This window comes from Theropithecus gelada, chromosome 11 (genome assembly GCF_003255815.1).
Source record: "Theropithecus gelada isolate Dixy chromosome 11, Tgel_1.0, whole genome shotgun sequence".
NCBI lineage: Eukaryota > Metazoa > Chordata > Mammalia > Primates > Cercopithecidae > Theropithecus > Theropithecus gelada.
Window position 1 is genome coordinate 68,802,295 of NC_037679.1, and position 24,232 is coordinate 68,826,526.

The 24,232-nt window shown below is 52.8% G+C and overlaps 2 protein-coding genes and 1 long non-coding RNA gene across 4 annotated transcripts in view; 1 reads left to right on the plus strand and 2 right to left on the minus strand.

Annotated features, from left to right (window-relative positions):
- Positions 1 to 2,841, plus strand: part of FAM222A (family with sequence similarity 222 member A) — a 55,956-nt gene extending 53,115 nt beyond the window's left edge. The window contains exon 3 of the mRNA XM_025402193.1: positions 337 to 2,841. Coding sequence (XP_025257978.1) covers positions 337 to 1,613 — 1,277 coding nt within the window. The 3' untranslated portion in view covers positions 1,614 to 2,841. The remainder of the gene's footprint in view (positions 1 to 336) is intronic.
- The window catches only part of LOC112634587, a 39,446-nt gene extending 33,651 nt beyond the window's left edge, over positions 1 to 5,795 (minus strand). The window contains exon 1 of the long non-coding RNA XR_003121793.1: positions 5,608 to 5,795. This is a non-coding gene — a long non-coding RNA (uncharacterized LOC112634587). The remainder of the gene's footprint in view (positions 1 to 5,607) is intronic.
- A 10,692-nt stretch (positions 5,796 to 16,487) lies between these two features.
- The window catches only part of TRPV4 (transient receptor potential cation channel subfamily V member 4), a 56,010-nt gene continuing 48,265 nt past the window's right edge, over positions 16,488 to 24,232 (minus strand). For both annotated transcript variants that reach the window (XM_025402090.1, XM_025402091.1), the window contains exons 13-16: positions 22,168 to 22,484; positions 20,477 to 20,604; positions 17,737 to 17,858; positions 16,488 to 17,189 (exon numbers count right to left, since the gene is read on the minus strand). In XM_025402090.1, coding sequence (XP_025257875.1) covers positions 17,032 to 17,189; positions 17,737 to 17,858; positions 20,477 to 20,604; positions 22,168 to 22,484 — 725 coding nt within the window. In that variant the 3' untranslated portion in view covers positions 16,488 to 17,031. The remainder of the gene's footprint in view (positions 17,190 to 17,736; positions 17,859 to 20,476; positions 20,605 to 22,167; positions 22,485 to 24,232) is intronic.

The following is a 24,232-nucleotide window of genomic DNA, read 5'->3' on the forward strand; positions in this document are numbered from 1 at the left end:
ACCAGGCACAACCAGTCCGTGTTAGAAGTCAGGATAGTGGTTAGCGTGGTGTGGTTAGAGACTGGGAGGGGCCCGGGGACCCTGCAGGGGATTAGCAATGTCCTGTCTCTTGGCCTGGGTGCCATAAAACAGTTGTGTTCCTTTTGTGAAAGTTCATCAGGCTTATGATGCAGGCAGTTCCCTGCACTTTACACTCAAATTCAAAGTTTAAAAATGTAGAAGGAATAAGGAATGAAATGAATGGGAAATGAGTGGAGGGGGAGGGACTCGTGAGCCCTGTGGGGAAAGGTAGGCGTGGCCTCCTGATGGACCCTCACACGCGCTTTCCTCCCGCAGGCGAGGCGGTGGCCAGCGCCATGCATTCCTCCCGCTACCCAAGCCCGGCAGAACTGGACGCCTATGCCGAGAAGGTGGCCAACAGCCCGCTGTCCATCAAGATCTTCCCCACCAACATCCGTGTGCCCCAGCACAAGCACCTCAGCCGCACAGTCAATGGCTATGACACCAGTGGCCAGCGCTACAGCCCCTACCCACAGCACACTGCTGGCTACCAGGGCCTTCTGGCCATTGTCAAGGCCGCCGTTTCCTCCTCCAGCACGGCCGCACCAGCTGGGCCCGCCAAAAGTGTGCTCAAGAGTGCCGAGGGCAAGCGGACCAAGCTGTCACCGGCTGCCGTGCAAGTGGGCATTGCGCCCTACCCAGCGCCCAGCACTCTGGGGCCCTTGGCCTATCCCAAGCCACCTGAGGCGCCTGCTCCACCACCCGGCCTGCCTGCAGCCGCCACTGCCGCCTCCGTCATCCCCCTGCCAGGCCGGGGCCTGCCCCTGCCACCTTCCAACCTGCCCTCCATCCACAGCCTCCTCTACCAGCTCAACCAGCAGTGCCAGGCCCCGGGCGCCGCACCCCCTGCCTGCCAGGGCGTGGCTGTTCCCCATCCCAGCCCTGCCAAGCACGGCCCAGTGCCCAGCTTCCCGAGCATGGCCTACTCGGCCGCAGCCGGTCTGCCCGACTGCCGGAAAGGCACTGAGCTGGGCCAGGGAGCCACCCAAGCCTTGACGTTGGCTGGGGCCACCAAGCCTGCAGGGTACGCAGACAGCGGCCTGGATTACCTGCTGTGGCCGCAGAAACCACCCCCACCACCGCCCCAGCCACTGCGTGCCTACAGTGGGAGCACAGTGGCCAGCAAGTCCCCCGAGGCTTGTGGGGGCCGGGCATATGAGCGGGCCAGCGGGTCACCCCTCAACTGTGGCGTGGGGCTGCCCACCAGCTTCACCGTGGGCCAGTACTTTGCAGCCCCCTGGAACAGTGTGCTGGTGACCCCCACCAGCGACTGCTACAACCCGGCGGCGGCAGTGGCAGTCACGGAGCTGGGGCCGGGGGCAGCCCGGGAGCTGGCTGGGCCTCCCGCAGATGCCCTCTCGGGCCTGCCCAGCAAGAGTGTGTGCAACACATCGGTGCTGAGCAGCAGCCTGCAGTCGCTGGAGTATCTCATCAATGACATCCGGCCGCCCTGCATCAAGGAGCAGATGCTGGGCAAGGGCTATGAGACGGTGGCCGTGCCCCGGCTACTCGACCACCAGCATGCCCACATCCGCCTACCCGTCTACAGATAAGGCCTGCCCTGCGGATGCACGGACACGCGGACGGGGCGTGGAGCAGGGAGGCAGGTGGAAGAACAGGGTGGGCGGTTCACAGGGGCGCTCAGCCCCACCCTGTGCCTGCTGATGCCCAGAGGGAAGCCAGGCTGGTTGCCGCCTTGCTGTGGCCGGATGGAGGGTGGCAGGGCAACCTCACATACCAAGGCCCCTCCCCACCATCGGTTGCCCCAGGACACAGGGAGGGCCTGGGGGCAGCCACTGACGCCCATGCCTTCCTTTAAGCTGGCAGAGGCGGGGAGAGAAAAACCACTCGAAAACAAGAATGGCTCTTTCTGGGCCTCCTGGGACAGAGGCCCAGGCTAAGGTGGGGTGCAGGAAGAAACGGGCGCACCAGAGTCAGGGTGGGGGCAGAGCAGCCCCCAGGGGTCAGGCAGCTATGTCTCCCCACACTGACTCCCCAGTATTCTGGAAAAGGGGCACAGGAGGCCGATAGGAAGTCACTGGGCCCAGAATGTCTCCCCACCAGCCAGGTGAAGACCACTCTGACAGAGGCCCCAGCGACTATACCAGTCCCCTTGTTCCTCCTCCCCTTGCCCCCACCATTCCTTGCTAACACAGAGTTGCACCCCATCCCCATTCTCCAAACCCTGGACTACCATCTTCCCCCTTCTCTCTAATACATCTTATAGGGCTGCTGAGTACAGTTGTGCAAGCTGTGCACTGCACAAGGGCACCTTGTCCCAGGAGACACCACTTTTCACCCAAACTTGTGTATTTATTACAATTTTCTGCATCTTGAGGAAGGGGCGTCATTTTCCTGTTCGCACAAAGGCACCACAGGGGCTAACAATGGGCCTGCAATCTTAGATCCCATTCAGAGAGAACCTCCCTTGCCTTTGAGGGGTCTCTTGGGACCGTCCTGGTTTTAACTGGGAGGCCTAATCCAACTCCTTTCCTGCAAACCACCCTCCAAGGCCTGTCCCACACAATCAAGTGGGGGAAAGACAGGCAGGAGTCCCCTCATGAAGTCCCCAAGTCCTGGCCCCTCTGGCGCTCTGGAAGCGGTACTGTATCTCTCTCCAAGGCCTGTTCAAGCACTAAGTGCATTTACAAATCTCTGAGAATGTTTTTTCTTTTATACTAAAATTGACCATTATATTCTACTGTGAGAAGTGCAGTCTGCACTATATTGTTTTAAAAACGAAGAGAAAGAAAAAAAAAGGAAAACACAGATGGTGCCTCAGCTGTCGGGTTGCTTTCGTAGCTCTTGTTTTCGTTTTCTTTCTTCCTCCCCTTAGGAGTGAAAGGGGCTGTCTCCTCCCAGCTGACCAGGCTTGCAGCCCAGGAGGGAAGCGGGCCAGGAACCTCCGGGTACCTCCTGTGCGTGGGGCATTCCGCACTCAGTGCTTCCCCTCTTCCAGCTCTTTCAAGATGGACATTGTCATTTAGCACACAGGCTGATGGCCGCTAGGTCACGGCCAGCGATCCATCCCCACAGCAGCAGAGACAGAACCAAACGGGGCCCTCTTCCTCATTCCCTCGATGGTGGTCTCGAGGGGGCATCTCCCCTCCACAATTTATTCCCAGCTCTTCCTCTGTACCTGGCATGGTCCAAGGGGCCATGGTGGCAGTGGGGCTGGGGACAGGCCACAGTGGCTAGGCAGCAGCCATCTCCGTGGCCAACTACATCTCAGCCAGGCCAGACACCCCAGTGCCCACCCACCCCCTGCTGTGGTGCCCGGGGATTTGCAGGAGACCACCCCCGCCCCAGGGAGCTCAGCATTTATTAGGCCCTGGCTGTGGACCAGGCATCTTCCTACATACTGTATCTTGCCAGAGCCCCACAACACCCTTGCAGGGGGGGAGGCGTTCTAGAGGAGAAAACTAAGACTTGAAGCAATCTGTGCGAGGTCACACAGCAAATCTGTGGGAAGCTGGGGTTCAAACCTCACAACATGGACTCTTCCCTGTGTCCCGTTCCTGCCTTCGCCTCCTCCCATCTCTTCTCCCCCAGCCTCCTAACCCAATATTAGGGCCGGAGAACTGGAGAGCTCCCAGCTAAGGCAGGCCTCCCCTCCCATTCACAGAGCCCTGCTAGGGTGGCTGGCAATGGTGAAGTCCAGGGCAGAGATGGGGCAGAGGGGACGCCTTGGATTTGACTCTGCGGTGGGTGGTCCACCTCCCTGAGACCAGGCATCCAAGTCGGGCAGCACATACTACCCAGTCCACAGAAGAGGAAACAGAGGCTCCGAGAGGAAGGGACCGTGTCCGGCGGGGGGGTCCCGGGCCTTTCTGCACTGGGTCAATGAGCCAAGCACATCACCCCAGCCCCTGGGGAGCAGGAGCCGGGCCCAGCTGGGTGAGGAGCTGGGAAAGGCAGAGCTGCGTGAAAGGCTGCCGGGAATCATCACAAATAGGACACAACTAGTATAAATGGCAATCGACAGAGTGCTTTTCTGATCTCACTAGAGTCTATCAGGTAGGTGATAAAATCATGCCCATTTTACATATGAGGACACAGCCTGACCAACGGCCACAGGATGTTGAGAGGGAGCGAGGGGTTCTGGCTGCAAGCCCCACCCCCACCCCCATTCATAATCAAAGCCCGCCTGGGGGCATCCGGAACCCAGAGGAGCCCGGACAGGGCAAGCCCAGCAGGCCTGGCCTCTGCAGTGGGCTAGACTTGGGTTCCAGTCCTGACAATGCCACCGTGACTCTAACCAATCCATTTCCCAAGGGGGCGGCACCAGAACCAGAGATGGAATTCAAGCAGACAAAAGCACAGTGTCAGCACTCGGGAGGGAGCAGGGCAGGAAACCAAGCTCTAGGGCCAGGTGTTGCATTGGGAGATGGCCTATGGCTTAGCTGTTCCCAGTCGTCACCACTGGGGCCACCCAAGGACCAACTTGGTCACCCAGGTCCCCATGTCCTTGGTCAACCGCCAGGCGTACCCACACTGGGGCATCAGGAGAGGGGAAGCGGGAGAGGCTGGAGCCACTCTCCATGCCGGGTCTCTCACATTTGGATATCAGGGCAAAGGACGCACCTGCTATCCTGGAAGAATCTCCTCATCCTCCGCAGGGTGGGGTCTGTGCGCGGGGCATGTGGGGGCGCACGGCACAGTCCAGGTCTGGGCCCAGGAATGCAGCTGGGGCTCTAGCCCTGACTCCCTGTGCCTCCTTGGGCCTCAGTTTCCCCATCTAGGAACTGGGCTGGCTGGTCTCAAAGTGCCCTCTGGTGGCCATTCTAGCATGGTTTCTTTATACAATCAATCAGCTTTGATTACCACATTGACGGGGGAGGACAGGTGACCAAAGCATTGCTATCACTGCTACAATTACCGAGCTCCCACACTTACTACAGGCAGACCAGATACCAGGCTCAGGGCTAAACATTACTTGGTTCTCACAACCACTTGGCGCAACAGGTGCATGCACTCACATTACAGACAAGGTTAGTGAGACCCACAGGGCAATCACTTTGCCCAAAGTCACACAGCTGAGGATAAAGAATGACGAAGTGGCTGGGATAGAACACAGGCCTGTCTGATTTTGAGTCTGAGTTCCCAGCCGCAACCCTTTGCAGAGAATAGAAAACAACTTGTCAATCGCCAAATGTGGCCAATTTGGCTCCAGAACCCAGGCCCAGCCTTGGGTCCCAGAGCCCCAACTGCCCAGACATCCCGGTGGCTGAGGGAGACAGAGAGGAGAAGCCACCATTTCATCCAGGCCCCAGGTGGGAGCTGCAGTCCTTCTCTAGGTCTCTGTTCTGACACTAGAATCCTTCTCTATTTAGCTGTCCTGGGCTCACACCCTTTACCACAGAGCTGTCTAATATGGTAGCCAGGTGTGCAGAAAACCTCGGCTATCACTTCCTGTCATAGCGACCATTAGAAGACCACCCCAGGTCAGAGACAGGTGACCTTACAGAGAGATCAGAGCTGCCCCAGGAGGCCACGGGGGCTCAGGCGCAGACTTGGATAGAGGAAGCTATGTTAGTGGACACTCACCTTTCCAGGGTGGCTCTGTGTTTTCTTCACTCATACCCCTGTCTTTAGATCCCAACCCCATTTCTGGAGCGGGGAAACTGAGACAAGTTCCAACTTCTGAACTTGCCATCCAAACAGCGACTCCTAACTTTGCCCTACTCGGCTCCCTCGGCTGCAGCCTGGACTCCACGCCCAGCTCCACGTACGCCCAGCACCACTGCGCCTGCCCAGTGCTCTTAAAGGGCCCACACCCCGTCCCGCCCCCAACGTTGCCGGAGAAGGTGGGGTCCGGCCAGTGCGGTAGGTGAGAGCAAGGGACTAAAGGTTTTCTGTTTAAATTGCCACCATCACCAGCTCTCCAGCAAGTAGCAGGGGAAGGGGAGGAGGCAGGAAGACTGAACTTAGTATCCCAGTGACTCCACGTGTGACCCTGGGTGACTTGTATGCCTCTCTGAGCCTCAATTTCCAGATCTGTTGAAGGAAGTGGCGAAACCTGGAGGAGTGAGGTGGCACCAAGTGATGTGTGGTCAGCAGGATAGGGCAGATTTGTCCTGTAAGAGGACCCCTCTGAGTGCTGTGGGATGTAGTTGTCTGAGGGTCAGACAGAACTGGTTCCATCCTGAGGCTGTGTGCAGGTGTGTGTGGCCTCAGGCAAGTGATCACTCCTGACTCACCTATTTCCCAGCTGTAAACTGAGGCTCTGATGGGGAGCTGTGGCTCACGTCTGTAATCCCAGCACTTTGGGAAGCAAAGGCTGGAGGATCACTTGAGCCCAGGAGTTCAAGACCAGCTTGGGCAATATCATGAGACCCCATCTGTACAAACAATTTGAAGATTAGCTGGGCGTAGTGGTGTGTGCCTGTAGTCCCAGCTACTCAGGAGGCTGAGGTGGGAGGATCACTTGAGCCCAGGAGGTCGAGGCTGCAGTGAGCCATGATCGCACCACTGCACTACAGCCTGGGCAACAGAACAAGACCTTGTCTTATAAAATAAAAAAAAATGAGGCTACTATTTTAATGTATGTACCATGTGAGGTTTAATTTAGGAGATGGGTGGTCAAATCCCCTGGGTAGCACAGAGCTGCTAGGTAAACGACGTACAACAAAGTTAGATGGAGTATTCCCATCCTCACCTAGTGCAGCTGACTTCCAAGTCACCTTGGAAAGTGGGTTTTCCAGTCAAAAGAGTTTGAGAAACAGATGCCTATCCCAGCTCTTGGAGATACACAAATCGTATTAACATATTAAAGACACTAACAAATCCTGCAGGCAAGATTCCCTTTTAACTTTTTTGCAGTGGCACAATCTCGGCTCACTGTAACCTCCGCCTGCCAGGTTCAAGCAGTTCTCCTGCCTCAGCCTCTCGAGTAGCTGGGATTACAGGCATGTGCCACTATGCCTGGCTAATTTTTGTATTTTTAGTAGAGATGAGTTTTGCCATGTTGACCAGGCTGGTCTCAAACACCTGACCTCAAGTGATCTGCCTGCCTTGGCCTCCCAAAGTGGTGGGATTACAGGCATGAGCCACCACACCCGGCCCCCTTTTAGCTTTAACCCAGCATTTCCCTAACTTTTTTGACCACCTAAGTTTTTGTTTCCATCTATTTGTACCCCATGGAACAAACAGGACTTCAGGAAATACTGAGTCCTGCCTCTTATTGCAGTTGGGGAAAATGGGTAAGTCCTTTCTCCTCTCTGGACCTCAGTTTCCCCAATTACACCGCAAGGACTCATAATGAGTATGTGGCAGAGCAAGGACTGGAACCCAACCCTGACCTGGAGTTGCTGGGTCTCATTTCCAGTACACCCTAACTGGTCCTGTCCATCGTATTGAGTTAGGCACAAAAGAAGGGTGAGGCCCTCAGGGAAGAGAAGGAAGCCACATTTGAGAAGTAGGGATGAGTACTCTTATTTTGCAAGAAAGGAAACTGAGGTTCAGAGAGGGGAGGCAACTTGCCTGAGGGCACACAGCAATTTGGTCCTGAACTCTCCAGAGGCAGTCAAGACCACCTTCTCTCCTTCTTGGGGTGAGGGTACGAGGGTGGGGTGGGATACTTCCTGTCTCAAACCCTCAGGGCACACCCAATAGGGCGCTCACAGGTGGTCTTCCTGACCACATCCCCAGGTTCCAAGCTTCCTTCTGAATCCCTCTGAGGAGGCCCCTGAGTGTGACAACAGCGGCCCCTGGTGACCAATCTCCAGGACCTCAGCAGCCCCACCCTGTGCTAGCCAAGGGCAGATCTGTGGGATCCAGGGAGCGTACCCCCAAAACTAAGGGGTGCCAACAGCAACGGGGAGTCTCTAATGTCACTAAGAATCTTGAGGTGCTAAGAAGACCCTAAGCTGAGATCTGCGGACCTGGGTTTAAGTCCCTGCTCCAAACCCCAACCTCTCCTGCCCTTACCTGTTAGAAGCCATTACAGCCTGCTGCTATGGGGAAATGGAATGTGTGCCTGCTTTTTGGAAAGGCCAAAAACACTAAGTAGTTTAAAAAAAATCCTGCCACCCCCTAGAAAGGTTGAACTCCACCACATCCAGGCTATGTGTCCTCAGCCATGGGCGTTTACTTGATTGGGCCTCACTTTCTTCATCTGTAAAATGAGGATACAAATTTGTACCTGCATCTGCATGATTTGGGCCAAATAACAGAAAATCCCCCTGACTCAGCTGATTCCAATGAGAAAGAACATTTATTATCTGGAATAATCATAAAAAGCCTTAAGGCAGGGTGGCCTCACGGTTGGTTAATGCAGCAGCTCAATGGCGTCATCAGGGGCCAATGTCCTTTTCATCTTTCTGTTCTGTCAAGGCCCCTCAGGGGCACAAAGTGGCTGCTGCAGTTCCAGGCATCACATCCAGATGCAAGAGTGACCAGCAACAGAGAGGCTAGTCTTTCCCTAGATTTCTCTTACTTTCCCAGAAACTTTTCCCAGAATTCCCCCTCCCCCAGCAGACCTCCCCACTTGTCTCATGGGGCAAAACTGGGTCACATGACTATTCCCATACCAATACCTGGCAAGGGAAGGAGAGTCATGGTGACTGGCTCAGGCGTTGTAAGGAAGAGGAGGCACGATTTCTAGGATGGTACAAACACTGGTTCATGAGCTCGTGCGCATGGTTCCTGAGATGATGAATGCCAAACACTGAGCACGGTATCTAATACGTGGCAGGTGCCTTATCCATATTGCTTCCCCCTTTCTCTGATTCCCTCTAAGAAGACAAGACTCCCAGCCTGGCCTCTCCTGAGCCAGCCTTCTACCCCTCAATCATGGGGCTTGGGTCTCCACCACTCAGTGCCTCTCCCATCCTGACCTCTGGCCCATCACTGCCCTCCCTCTTATTTCTATCTCAAAAGCTTGGGATGAACAAAGATCACTTCATTGTCCCCAGTGACACTGGATTCCTAAAGAACAAAAGGAGGTGCTAGATTATTATATAAATGCTTTCACCAGGGAGCCAAAAATTAATAACAGCATGAACAGAGGCTGGAGTATTTAACTGCTCCATCCAGACAACTGAAATGATCCAAGTACACCGTTATCTGGGCGAGGTGCAGGGACTGACTGCCGACTACATTATCACATTCGGAAATGTCAGAAGCGTGCATTTTGTGGGGAGATGAACAGTGTGGCTGAATATGGCTTTTGATTAAAACAAAATTCCCAGCATTCATCTAAAACAATAATAACAGCTAATAATAACAGGGCATGTAATAATGAACCATTCACAGGCATAAGAGGTAATTGTTCAATTAAGATCCCAGAGTTTCAGAGACTGTCTTTTCTGATGGGGTCCCTTTGTTTTTGCCTCCAGTAGCACTAATTCTTTCCTAGTAGTGCTTTAAACTTGGGAAGAAAAAAGCCCTCCTGTCAAATATGACATACAAGTGCCTTATCATTATTAAATACACATACACGCGCACAATAAGAAGTCCTTGCTGGAATAAAGTTAGGGGTATGAGGCTCTCAGTGAATGCTGACAGGTTTGAGAGCTCCGTGACAGTGACAGGCAACAGCCAGGGGCTTCACTGCAGAAGTGGTCTGGCCTCGTTACCTCTCACTGCCCAGGGACCAGAGTGCTTTCTCTCCAGCACGCGTTCTGAGGACAGAATGCCTGGGTTCAGGTCCCAACTCCACCGCTTAGCAGAGGCTTCACCTCCCTGAACCTGTTTCCTCATCTATAATACGGAATATAGTAGACATTTAGTTTTTTTGGCCTGCCCGTGTTCTATTTACTCTCTCTTCTAGTGTCTGTATCCATTAGCTATTGCTGCCTGCACTTAAAACACACACACACAAAATAAAAAACCCATGGTATCCAAAAACATTCATTTCTCATGCCGCTGCGGGTTGCTCTGATCTCAGCTAGGTTGCCTGGGTGTCTCTTATCCTCTTCCTGAGGGCTGGCCCTGGCATGTCTGCTAACATCCCATTGGTCAAGACAAGTCACGTGGTCAAGACCAGCTGTGGGAAATTATGCTTTGCCCGCGGTGGGAGGACATCACAAAGTTAGACTGCAAAGGGCACAGATAAAGGGAGGAGTGGGGATTTGGGGCAGCTGACTTCATCTAGCACAGGTTTCAACATTCTAACTTAGCTCAGGGCACTGCCGTTCCCCACTTTCAGCCCCCTGGGTCTGGGAGAAGCTAACTACCCCTAGCTCTGGAGATGGCCAAAGAACTCAAGTCTGACCAATCAGAGAGCACTCTGCTTCCCAAGCCACAGTGATTGGTTCAGGAGTGGACACATGACCCAAGTTGGTCCAGTGAGAGTCAGGGACCTGGGACTTTGCTGGGATGATTGGAACAAGAAGCTCTTTTCTCTAAGATTGTTAAGTTGGTAGGATGTCAGTGTGCAGCTTCCAGGGGTTAACACCTTGGGACAGCCTAAGAAGAAAGCTGTCATAAAGGAAGACAGAGCTGAGAGACAGGCACATAATAGAGAGACTGAGTCCTGACTACCTCATTCAAGCCCCTGAATCCAGCCATACCTGAAGCCAAACATGCCTAGTCTTTTTCAGTAATATGAGCCAATGTATACTCAGACTTGCTGTCACAAGTCTGTGCCCCCCAAACCATGACTAATATGGGGCCGGGGTGGGAAGGATAATTAAGAGTGCCAACTGTATAGAATCCCCGTGAGACTTCAATGAGGTGCTATATATAGAAGAAGTAAGATCAAGCCTGGGACACTCGAAGGGTTCAGTGAATGCAGGTGAATTTTTATCATTTGTTGGAAGTATTTACCTTCAAAAAGACAGAAGAGACCTTCTGCAGAACTGAGCAATTGGGGTGGGGAAGATGGTAAGAGTTCATGGCAAAGGAAGGTTAGCTTGGCATCTTTGGAGTCAGATGACATCTGGATTCAAATCCACACTCATCAGGTAGCTGGGTGACCTTGAACAAGTCACTTCATCTCTGTGTCTTGTTCAAGAAGGGAAAAAAATCTCTTATTCTTTACCTTCCGGGATTACACAGAAGATGAAATGAGATCATGTGGGCAAAGGGCCTGGGGTTTTGGAACTACTGCCTCAGGTTCAAATCCCACTTCATCTACTTAGTTGTGTGACCTTTTGCAGTGTCCGCGCCTCCTCAGTCTTAGGGAGACTGAATGCCAGTGTCAGACACAGTAGGCACGCCACAACTGGTAGCTGCAATGATAACCTGAAGAGTGGCTAAAGGAACCAAAGTGCTCAGTCTTGGAGAAGGGCACACAAGGCAGGGGAAAGAAGAAGGGCATCAGATACTAAACTAAGGATGCTACTTTTTTACAGACTTCAGAGACGATGAACCTCCTGTCACAGGAAGTATGCAAATAGAGAGGTGTAGGCTTGGTAGTGAAAAGGGATCAAGCTTGGATATAGGGTTGGGATAAATTAATAATTCCCAAATATCAGTCATTTCTAGAACATAGTCATCATTTTCTCCATGAACATTTATTCATTTAATATAGTTCCTTAAATCATCTAAGTATTCTTTTTTATAAGCTATATTTTTATTATTAAATGATTTTATTGTAAACTACACTTGAGACCACTACTTTATCTAGAAAACTGTATTGTTTGCCATAAAGAAAAGGCTTTATTACTCTAAAAATAAGATGAAGTTAAAATGTTTTTTATTTTATTATTTTTTTGAGACAGAGTCTCACTCTGTCACCCAGGCTGGAGGGCAGTGGCGCGATCTCGGCTCACTGCAACCTCCACCTCCTAGGTTCAAGTGATTCTCCTGCCTCAGCCTCTTGAGTACCTGGGATTACAGGTGCACACCATCGTACCCAGCTGATTTTTAAATTTTATTTTTATTTTTTGTAGTTCCTGAGTCCTTATGGTCTTGAACTCCTGACCTCAGGTGATCCACCTGCCTTGGCCTCCCAAAGCACTAGGATTACAGGCATGAGCCACCATGCCCAGCCACTAAAAATGTTTTTAAGTTCTTCCTAGATACCATGTCCTTCCAGAGGTTCTGAGCCTAAGGCTTCTCTCTATTTGAAAACAAATATTAGTGAATGTTGGGAAGGCATTTAAATACAGAAGCACCATACTGAGACCTTGATACAGTCAGGGAATACAGAGAACTGAAAAGAGAATATGGGTTTTTTAAGTGTGATCCTATGTCCATTGTATCACCTGAGAATATTCTGGCATACCACCAGTGCATGTCCCACACTTTGAGAACACTGGGAAAGGTCATCTTTAAGATTTTACTGGAACAAACAAAATACCAATAACTTGTAGATTTTTAAGTTCCCCCAAACAGCTATTGAGTCATAGTCAATATCCAAATCATCAAATATTTAGAAAAATCACAGTTGGGAAAACTTACTATAGGGCTAAAAGTGTACTCATAGGAAAATTCATAGCCAAAATTATTTCATTATAAAAAAGTAAAAATAATTAGCTGGGAGATAGTGGCACGCGCCTTTAATCCCAGCTACTCAGGAGGCTGAGGCAAGAGAATTGCTTGAGCTTGGGAGGTAAAGGTTGCAGTAAGCCAAGATCGTGCCACTGCACTCCAGTCTGGGCGACAGATTAAGACCCCGTCTCATAAAATAAAATAATGAAAATAAATTAAACACTCACCTTAGAAGTTACTGAGTCTCTTTGAGTTGGGAGGGTGTTTTGATTTTGTTGGCAGGCCCATCCCATCTGCCCCTAGAGAAGTGACCTCTTCACAGACCCAGAATGAGCCACAGCCATTCTTGGTGACAATGTTGGGGTGAAGGGTGGACATTTTAAAAAAGGACTGTAGTAGATGCTGCTGGTTGCCTAGGCAATATCAATTCCCACATCCTCTTTCTCATAGAACCCAGACCCGGCTGGAGTCACTTCCTTCCTCCATATTGCCATCTCCTTCTTTAGGCCAATTGCTGTTTCCTGCCTGCTGATTGGCCGAAGCGTGGGACACATGACACAATTCTGGTCGATAATACAAGAGGAGAGGCCAGCTAGGACACTTCAGGGAAAAAGAGAAAGGAAGAGCTGTCTTCGCTTCTACTGAATGAGGCTGAATCTGGATGTAATGTCTGGATCAAGGGCGCCATCTTGTGTCCTTGAGGAAAGCTGGCGTGACGAAAAAGCCAGCACACCAGGCATTGCGTTGCCTCCGCACAGAGCCTGACGCCTGGTTGGAATCCATACTTAAATGCTGAAGGAATACATGAGGGACAGAACTGGGTCCTTAATGAATCACAGAGACCCTGAATTAACCAGCCTTAATATCCTCCCTAACTTGGGACATCCTGCTATCTGACACAATAAATATCCTTTTTTTTTTCTGCCAGTGGAAGTTTTCTGTTACTTGCTGCCCAAATCACATAAATATATGAACACTACAACCACAATTCTCTCTTCTTCCTCACTGATTTGGGTATTGACTACCATTCAACTGCTGCCTGGGGGAATTTTTTTTTTTTTTTTTTATTTTTTTTTTTTTTTGAGACAGAGTCTCACTTATCGCCCAGGCTGGAGTGCAGTGGTGCAATCTCAGCTCTCTGCAACCTCCACCACCGTCCCCCCAACTACCCCCAACAGGGCTCAAGCAATTCTCTCACCTCAGCCTCCTGAGTAGCTGGAATTACAGGGGTGCCCCATCACACCCACCTAATTTTCATATTTTTAGTGGAGACAGGGTTTCACCACGTTGGCCAGGCTGGTCTGGAACTCCTGACCTCAAGTGATCTGCCCACTTTGGACTCCCAAAGTGCTGGGATTACAGGTGTGAGCCACCATGCCCAGCCTGCCTGGGGGAATTTAAAGGGTCCCAGGAATCACTCAATCATCACAAAGCCTGTGCCCACTTTCCAGATAAGGGAACTGAGGCTCGGAGCATTTCTAATCTACCCACAAATACCCAGAAGAGTTCCTGAGGCAAGACTCAAATCAGTTCTCTTGAATCCAAATCCAGAGGTTTTTTTTTTTTTTTTTTTTTTTTTAGACAGAGTTTGCTCTTGTCACCCAGGCTGGGGTACAATGGTGAGATCTTGGCTCAATGCAACCTCCGCCTCCCAGGTTCAAGCAATTCTCCTGCCTCAGCCTCCCAAGTAACTGGGATTACAGGCAGGCAACCACCACACCTGGCTAATTTTTGTATTTTTCGTAGAGACGGGGTTTTGCCATATTGGCCAGGCTGGTCTCAAACTCCTGACCTCAGGTGATCTGCCCTCCTCAGCCTCCCAAAATGCTGGGATTACAGGCATGAGCCACTGCACCTGGCCCAAATCCAGAGCTTTCTAGGACATTCCCCGACATGCCAACATCCCCCCCTCACTATCCCTGCTTGTTTCGAGGGCACCCAAGGCAAAATAGGCCCCCTCCTTGTCCCAAACAACCAGCTTTAAGGGAAGATCCAGGTGGCCATTTTGTCTTCTGACCAACCCAGGGGAAAAGCCCAAGAGCAACAACTTAAGAGTGTTTTCACTTCAATCAGAGTAGAGGAAAAGGAAAAGTGTTTCTCTCTCTGCCCCAGACCTACTGCCTTTCTCAGAGTTGAGCCCCAGGGGCTCAGTCACTTGGCTACTCCTTCCCAGAGCCTGGCCTGAGGGAAAGATGTTTGTCTGCAGCCTCCGAAGAGCTGAACTGCCACTCTTAGCTGGGGTTCCCTGTGGTTCTGGGGAGGTTCACCAGGAAGCACCCGGTCACCCGGACATGGGGACTGGCTCAGGCGCAGCCTTCGACACAACCCATCTAACCAGAATGGCTTTGGGGATGCCTGTTGAGAGCGCTGGCTGAGGACCCCGTCTGGGTGTGGGAACAGATAAAAAATCATGGAGCCCTGGGAAGAATTGGGCTACCCTGGACCACGAGGGGTACAATCTGCTCCTGGAAAGCAATGTAGGAGGAGGTTAGGGGTTGGAGCCCCCTGGCCAGACTTGGTGATAATCTGAGTCCTCCCTCCTGCTCATGGAGCTTGGTAGACTCATGTCCCTCCTGCCACTGACTCTCCCCTTCTGACAGATGAAGAGGTGGAGGCCCAGAGAGGTAAAGTGACTCAACTAACATTCCCTGAACCAAATAACCCATTGCCAATGCAAATCCAGGACTGCTTAACCCAAGCCCCGTGCTATTTTCCACTGCAGCTGCCCTTGGCCTTGGTCCCCTCCCAGACCCAAGCTCTTCTCAACTGAAGCTTCAGAAGGATGTGAGATCCCAGCCCCAGGCTGGACCCGGAGCTGGGAGGCCATGGGAAACTCTAGCTGGCTGTGGCTTCCTTGGCTTTGGGGTGGGGTCCCTCCTCATGCCAGGAGGTCTGGAGCTGCCTCAGAACTTGATTGGTGTTGGGTGTGACCCCAGGCTAATGGCTGCCCTGGTAAGGTGATATGGTTTGGCTGTGTCCCCACCCAAATCTCTTGAACTATAGCTCCCACAATTCTGTGTTGTGGGAGTGACCTGGTGGGAGGTAATTGAATCATGGGGGCGGGTCCTTCATGTGCTGTTCTGGTGATAGTGTCACAAGATCTGGTGGTTTTATAAGGGGAGTTTCCCTGCACAAGCTCTCTTCTCTCTTGCCTGCTGCCATGTAAGATGTGCCTTTCACCTTCTGCCATGATTGTGAGGCCTCCCCAGCCACATGGAACTATGAATCCATTAAACCTCTTTTTCTTTATAAATTACCCAGTCTCGACTATGTCTTTATCAGCAGCGTGAGAACAGACTAATACAGAAGGGAAGAGGGTCAGCCTCACCTCTGGCTCATGGCTCAGAGCTCCAGGTGGCATGCGGCCCCATGGACAGACACAGGCAGGCAGTCCTCAAGGAGGCACCATCCCACTCAGCCAGCAACACCACGACCCCCACCCACCCCAGCTCCACAAGCACTGCCAATGTGCCCCTGCTACCATAGTCCTCACCACAGCAACCCGCGTGCACACCCAGTACCCCTGCTGACACTCCGGGCTCGCCCACTGCTACGCCTCCCCACTTGCAGGACAGCCCTCCCTGCAGCACTCCCAGCATGACTGTTCCCTGATGAGCAGCAGAGCCCCCACACCTGCATCGTCAACCCCCCCGCCAGCATTACTCTCCGCTGCCCAAATGTACTGTCTCCACGGGGATCATTATCCCCCAGCCAGCACTACTGTCACCCCCACCAGCATCACTCTTGCCCTGCCAACTTGACTCTCCCTGACCAGCATTATTACCCCCACCAGCATCACCCTCCTCCCCTCCCTCCACCCCCACCTTCCCTACAGCCACCTCAGCCACCTCTCAGGCCACCATCACCATCACAACCACCCAGTCCAGCCCCCAACCACCAACACTCTAAATGCCTCCAGGTCAGCACTTCTGCCCTCACTCTCACCCCTGCCCCTGGCTCCCCCCAGGCATTTCCTAGCTCTCCCATCTCCCTCGCTATAGTCTCATGCCTGTTACCATCCCTCCCACCCCCGCCATCGTCCTGCCATCTCCACCATCAATGAAAAAATATTTATTGAGCACCAGCAAATCCCAGACGCTCTACAGAACATACAGAAGGCACGGCCCCATGCCGAGGGCCACAGCCCCCTTGCAAAGCTGCCACGCTTCCAAAAATGGTGGCACATGCAGCTCAGGCACAGGCTGAGGCTGGGGCTTGGCTGGGCAGTGCACTTGGAACGGGGTCCTGAGGCCTCTGCCAGGTTCCAGCTGGGGCGGGGGTCACGTCGCTTCCTGAGAGCAGAGCAAATAAATAATGGAGAGGCAGGGGCAGGGGCCTGAACCCTGTGGTGGAGGGGCTCTGGCGTTGGCTTATGTGACTCCATAGGAGCAAGACAGGTGGCCGGGAGCCCCCACCCCAGGGTGGGGAGGCAGGGCCTGGGGACCAGAGGGTCCTGGGGCCTCCCTGGCACCTCCACTGGGCCCTCGCCTCTGGAGCCAAAGCAGGGTGTGGGGGGACACCCCAGAAGGCACTGCTGAAATGCGGCTAGACTAGAAATGGATGGGCAGAGAGGCTGGGGCTGGGCTGCAGTCCCTAGAGCGGGGCGTCATCAGTCCTCCACTTGGGGGGGTAACCCTGCTGGTGGCCGTCGCAGCGGGGGTTCCCCATGCTGTCCAGAGGCACCACCACCTCGTCCGGGTTCGAGTTCTTGTTCAGTTCCACCACGCGGGGTACCACCGAGGACCAGCGATCTGCACCGCGAGCACATTAGAGGGAGGGGTTGGGGGTTGGTGGAGAGACAGTGTGCATATATTGAGTGCCTACTGTGTACTGGGCACTCCACAGTGCTCTGAAGGGGTTGGGGGGGGGGTGTGACTATGCTCATTTTACAGAGGTTGAAACTGGGGCTCAAGAGAGGTCAAGGTGCCTCCCCAGGAGAGAATGGAGGAACCAGGATTCAAGCTTGGAGCCGGATGCCCTGAGTGCCCGTGTCCTCTCCAGCTTCATCCTGCATGCTAACGGCTTACTGGACAAACACGAAGGTTTTCTCCACATGGGCATGGCCGAGGAGCTCGTCCTCCCTCCCCAGGCCAGCTCATGTCAACAGTAGGGATGGCCAGGATGAAGCCACGTAGGTGAGGTACCCCAGGCACTCACGGGCAGCAGAGGAAACTCAGGGGCACACTCTCTCATTCTGCAGACACGGACACCGAGTCCCGGAAAGGAGCAGGACTGCTCAAAGCAAACTTGTGATGAGAAGGGACTGGGGCTCCCCTCTGCACCCACCCTTCCACTCACCCCTGCGGAGGCGGCCCACGGTGTGTGAGAAGCCATAATACTGGTAGGTCTCATTCTTGCCCGGGTCCTCATTGATGATGCCCAAGTTCTGGTTCCAGTGAGACCAGTTCACCTCATCCACCCTGGTGGGGCCCAAGCAGAGGGTCATGGGGAGCCCCACAGAGATGTTCCCCATGCCACCATCCCCAGCACACCCTCCTTTTTTTGTTATGGTAACATTTACATAACAAAGCTGGGCGTGGTGGCTCATGCCTGCAATCCAGCACTTTGGGAGGCCAAGGTGGGTGGATCATTTGAGGTCAGGAGTTCAAGACCAGCCTGGCCAACATGGTGAAACCCCGCCTCTACTAAAAATACAAAAAAAAAAAAAAATTAGCGGGGCATGGTGGCCCGTAGTCCCATGGTGGCCTGTAGTCCCATGGTGGCCTGTAGTCCCACCGACCCAGGAGGCTGAGGCAGGAGAATCGCTTGAACCTGGGAGGCAGTTGCAGTAAGCCAAGATCACACCACTGCACTCCAACCTGGGGGACAGAGCGTGAGACTCCATCTCAAAAAAAAAAATTGGGGGTGTGTGTGTATTTGTGTGTGTGTGTGTTGGTGTGTGTATGTGTGTGTATACACACACACACAAAATTTCCATCTTAATCATTTTTGAGTATACAATTCAGTAGCATTAAGCACATCCACATTGTGTGACCATCACTGCTGTCTATTTCCAAAACTCTTCCATTTCCCCAAGCAGAAATTTTTTCTTTTATCCTTCTTTTGAGACAGGGTCTCACTCCATTGCCCAGGCGAGGGTGCAGTGTCACTATCACAGCTCACTGCAAACTTGACCTCCCAGGCTCAAGTGATCCTCCCACTTCAGCCCCCCGAGTAGCTGGGATTACAGGCATATGCCACCACACCTGGCTAAATTTTTTAAATTTTTTTGTAGAGATGGGGTTTCACTGTGTTAATCTTGAACTCCTGGGCTCAAGCAATCCTCTTGCCTTGCTTCCCAAAGTGTTGGTACTACAGTCACCACGCCTGGCCCAGATAATATTTCACTGTACGCATAACCTACATTTTGTTTATCCACTCATTTGTTTTGACATATTATCTTTTTTTATTTTTTACATATTATCCTATCTATTCATTTTTGTTTGTTTTGAGACAGAGTCTTGCTCTGTCCCCCAGGCTGGAGTGCAGTGGCGCAGTCTCGGCTCACTGCAACCTCTACCTACCAGGTTCAAGCAATTCTCCTGCCTCAGCCTCCTGAGTAGCTGGGATCACAGGTGCCCGCCACCTCGCCCGGCTAGTTTTTGTGTTCTTAGTGGAGACGGGATTTCACCTGTTACCCAGGGTGTCTCAAACTCCTGACCTCAAGCAATCCTCCTGCCTTGGCCTCCCAAAGTGCTGGGATTACAAGCGTGAACCACCACACCCAGCTAGGATTTGAGCTTTGGATTCAAACTGAACAGAGGCTGGGGGTGGTGGCTCACACCTGGAATTCCAGCATTTTGGGAAGCTGAGGTGGGAGGATCGCTTGAGACCAGGAGTTTGAGACCAGCCTGGGCAACGTAGCAAGAACCCCATCTCTACAAAAAAATTAAAAATTGGTCGGACATGGTGGCGTGAGGAGGCTGAGATGGGAGGATTGCTTGAGCCCAGGAGTTGGAGGCTGCAGTCAGCTATGATCACACCACTGCACTCCAACCTGAGCAACCCTGCCTCTAAAAACAAACATAAAAAATGGAATTGAACTGATCAGCTGGCCTAGGAGGTGGGTGCTGTTATTGTTCCCATTTTACAGACGAGGAAACTGACTTTGCCTGACTCCAAACATTCTGCTTATGCTCAGCCAGGTGCAGTGGCTCAGGCCTGTAATCCCAGCACTTTGGGAGGCTGAGACGGGTGGATCACGAGGTCAGGAGATCAAGACCATCCTGGCTAACACAGTGAAACCCCGTCTCTACTAAAAATACAAAAAATTAGGCGGGCGCGGTGGCGAGCGCCTGTAGTCCCAGCTACTCGGGAGGCTGAGGCAGGAGAATGGCGTGAACCCAGGAGTCAGAGCTTGCAGTGAGATGAGATCGTGCCACTGCACTACAGCCTGGGAGACAGAGCAAGACGCCGTCTCAAAACAAACAAACAAACAACATTCTGCTTATGCTTTATGCTGACAACCACTTTAAAGAATGAATCAACTGAAAAGAAAAGATTCATGAAGGGGTTCACCTAAGAAGCTGGCACTCCCTGTGCCTCTGGAACACAGAGTCATTCTGCAGATGGGCTGGGTGAGGTCTCCAGCCCTGGAAACTGCAGATTCCTCAGCTTCCCATTTCACCCAAGGCACTAGAGCCCACCCCACTGTTTGCTAGATAGAGGGTGATGCTCTGAAATGAACCCACCATCCAAGTCTCTGCTTCCCGCTGAGCAAGGAACAGGGGAGCCTGTGGTGTCCCAATGCGCGTCGGGCACTGGCAGAGCACTTCTCATGTGCTGACCTGTCTAATCCGCACCACCAGCCTAGGAGCCCATGAGATCATTGTCTCATTTCACAGATGAAGAAACTGAGGCTGAGAGAGGTGGGCCGACTTGCCTAAGATCGCCTGGTGGAAATAAACTCTGCTTGGGCCTCTTGGGGCCTCAGTGGCTCCAGAAATTGCAATGGGTAGACGACGCTGGAGCAGCAGGGGCCCCGAGCCAGTGGGGACGGTTCCGCCCTGCCTGCCCGGCCCCACTGCCCCAGCCTCACCTGAAGCACCACCTGCGGTCGGGAGTGCCATCTGAGCTCTTGCCCACAGTGACCATCTCCCCGGAGCGGAAGGCCTTCCTCAGGAACACGGGGAAGGAGCGCTCAATGTCCAGGATGGTGGTGGCCCACTGCGGAGAGGGAGGGTCAGGAGGGACCTCAGTGAGCCTCACAGCCCGCGCCTGCCGCTCTGATGGCGGAAATGAGACAAGCAGCCAGGGTGGGCCCAGAACTAGGCATTTACACTCCTACCGCCCCCTAGACACAGGATTTATAAACTCAAACACCCACAGGTGGCAGGCAGGAAAACAAATGGGTGAAACAGGATCAGGTGCAGAAAGGCTGCAGCCCAAGCCCCATCACACTGACACAGCAGTCGCCACTCAGTGCTGAGAACATGAGGGAGGGGTGGAGACTGGGGCGAACAGGGAGCAAATGCCCCCATTTAAGGGGGTAGCTGACACTTACCCCACCTGAGGGCTCCCAGGCAGGAATTTGGACCCTGCACTGCCTGGGGCTTCCAACTTTTCAAGAAAAGCCGGAAATCTGGATTTTCATAGGAAAACTTTTAATTTTTAAATTTGCAGTTTTTTTGGTTTTTTTTTTTAATATAATGGTCTGAGGCTGGGTGGAATGGCTCACACCTGCAATCTCAGCACTTTGGGAAGCCAAGGCCCGCCGATCGCTTGAGCTCAGAAGTTCAAGACCAGCCTGGGTAACATGGTGAAACCCCATCTCTACAAAAAATACAAAAATTAGCCAGGTGCAGTGGTGCACACCTTAGTCCCAGCTACTTGGGAGGCTGAGGTCGGAGAATCACTTGAGCCTGGGAGGCAGAGGTTGCAGTGAGCCAAGAGCGTGCCATTGCACTCCAGCCCACAGGATGCCCTGTTTGCATCCTGTAATGCCCAGTGGGGAAACTGAGGCCCAATGAAGTAAGCAATACAGATAAAGGTTAAGAGCAGGCCAGAGTTGTTTCCCTCAGACGCAGTCCTGGGAGGACAACCTTGGGCCTTTTTTTTTTTCACTGCACCATTTTCCTGAAATGCACAGTCAAAGTAAATATGGGTGCTATATTCCTGGGCCATGGGGCAGCACTGTTTATTAGGACACCAGGTTTGGAGGCTGCACCTGGCCTGGGAGGGCTGTGATCCCAGGGCCTGCGCTTCCCAGGATTGTATAGAAAGCTTTTGGGAAGTAAAGGCTGCAGCTCCCCGGGGCCAAAGCAGCCCCTGTCCCCACTGGTTTCTCCTCTAGGAAGCATGCTCACGGTTGCTAGTAAAAGACCCCCGTGAGAATGCTGACATCCCTGTGCTGGCGTGCTGAAGCATAAAAGCTGCCCCTGGGCTCAGCATGGGACACCTGCTGAAACGCTGATGGCCACTGAGCACTTTCTGAGCTGGCAGAAGTCACTCAGTCATGCTGGGTGGAGCCAACTGTGTCCTGTGAGCTGAACCGCAAGGAGAATCTGAGTCCACTGCTGGTGGCCAGGCAAGAAGCCACCTCGAAATTCATGAGGCAGCTCCGGGAAGTCAGCAGCAGCCTCTGATGCCCATTTTACAGACAGGGAAGTGGAGGCAGAATGAGAAGACACGGCTTGCTCAGAATGGAAGGCCGAGGAAGCCAGTCGGGTGAGTGTCCTTAGAAGGACAAGGGTGGCCGGTGGGATGGGGCTGGGGGCCCTGGGGCCTCACCTGCAGCTTCCAGATGTGCTTGCTCTCCTTGGAGACCTGGCCCACCGTCTCGCCCATGAGGGCAATGAGCATGTTGAGGAGCAGCACAAAGGTGAGAATGATGTAGGTCACCAGCAGGATGATGAAGACCACGGGGTACTTGGTGCTGCTCAGCATCTCCAGGTCGCCCATGCCGATGGTCAGCTTAAACAGGTCCAGAAGGAAGGTGCTGAAGGTCTCGCTGTCGCGGCACGAGGGGTAAGTGGGCACTGTGCAGTTGGTCTGGTCCTCATTGCACACTTTCAAGTTGGCACACGGGTTCAGGAGGGAGACCAGGGCTGTGGGAGGGGTGGGGGTGGCACTCGCTGAGTGTGAGGACACGCACAGAGGTGGAGGGTGTCATTTTCATTTGCTGGAGGGGAAAGCTGAGGCCTAATGAGGGGAGCACCCTGGCCCACACGCTGACCTGTGTCACCCTGCACGTCAGCCAAGCCACGCCAAACCCAGGTCCTCCTGATCCCAAAGCCTTTGAAGCCTTTGCTCTTTCCATAAACTCTTGCTTATAGGAAGAGGTTTTCTCTCTCTCTCTCTCTCTCTCTCTCTTTCTGTGATGGGGTCTTGCTATGTTGCCCAGGATGGAGTGCAGTGGCTACTCACAGGCGCAATCTCACTACTGAAAAGCATGGGAGTTTTGACCTGCTCTGTTTCCAACCTGGGACAGTTCACCCCTCCTTACACAACCTGGTGGTTCCCTGCTACTGGGAGGGAAGAGGTTTTCAGGATCTAGTCCAGGGAGGGTCTCAGTTTTCCCCATCAGGGGACATTTGACAATGTCTAAAGACATTTTGAGTTGTTACGACTGGGGGTGGGGGTACTACTGGCATCAGGTGGGTGGAGGCCAGGGGTGCTGCCCAACACCCTGCAATGCAGAGGATGGTCCCTGCCACTAAGAATGATCTGGTCTCAAATGTCAATAGTGTTGGGAAATCCTAATGCAACCTACCATTCTTGGAGGTACTGGGGGCTCTGGAATGTCCCTATTCCCAGGGGCAGACTCTCTCTCTGACAGCTTCCCACTGCACCCCAACCCAGAGAGGAAAAATGGGGGCTGAAACCAGGCACCAGTCCTGACTGTCCCCGAAGCCATGTTCTCTAAGGGGCCTCTCCTGTTCCAGACATCTCAAACTCATCATGGTTCTCCTTTCCTACTAAGCCCAGGTGAAGCTTCAGATTCCTTCTCAACACAGTTTGGCAGCAACAACCTGTCCCTAAACCAGCCAGGGAGGGGAGCATGAAGAAGGCTCAGTCCCATCAGTCTGTGGGGCATAGAATGTCATATTGCCTGCAACCAGAGATCAGAGTATGCAGATTTCAACTCATATGCTAATGCTCTTCAGTTGTATAGCACCTTCTCAACAGAGAAGGATTTTGAGACCTTGTCTGGACCCACCAGAAAAACTGTTCTGTGATCCATTAGTAATGTCTGCTATGGGCACCAAAGTGTGGGAAGAGAAGCGTGTGTGTCCTGTTTATGTCATGTCAGCCTCAGAACCGAGATCTAGTGCATCCTATAAGGAGAAGCCCTGTGACTGAGCTGACTTCTCAGCTGCTACTCTAACCCTTGTTTCTGCTCGGTTTCAATAACTAGGACTGCAGTAGGGCTAGATCGCTGACCTGAATCCCAAACTGCTGAATTCTTGACACTGTCTAGTTTTTCCAGTGTGATCCCTGGAAGGGGAAAGCTGTACCCTGTCCCTATCTTCCTAGTGAAAACCACAATTCCACTTCCCCCCAATAATCCACATAGAGCCTTGGCCACCGTCATGGGTTAAAGTATCACCCTCATGAGATTCCTGTGCCAGGCTCGTCCCCAGATGAACCTGCTCAGATGTGAATGTGTCTGGGTCTAACCTGAGCTGGCCAGTCCCCTTTGGATGCTGGGCATTGATGTCAGATCACCCACCCCTCAGGGACCAGCCCAAGGACTTGGTCAGTTTCTCCAGCCCTGGTCCCTGGTCCTTCCCTCATGGCCCATGCCACTGAGGTCCCAGAATGCTTCTGAGTGGCATCGTGACATCAGGGAGGA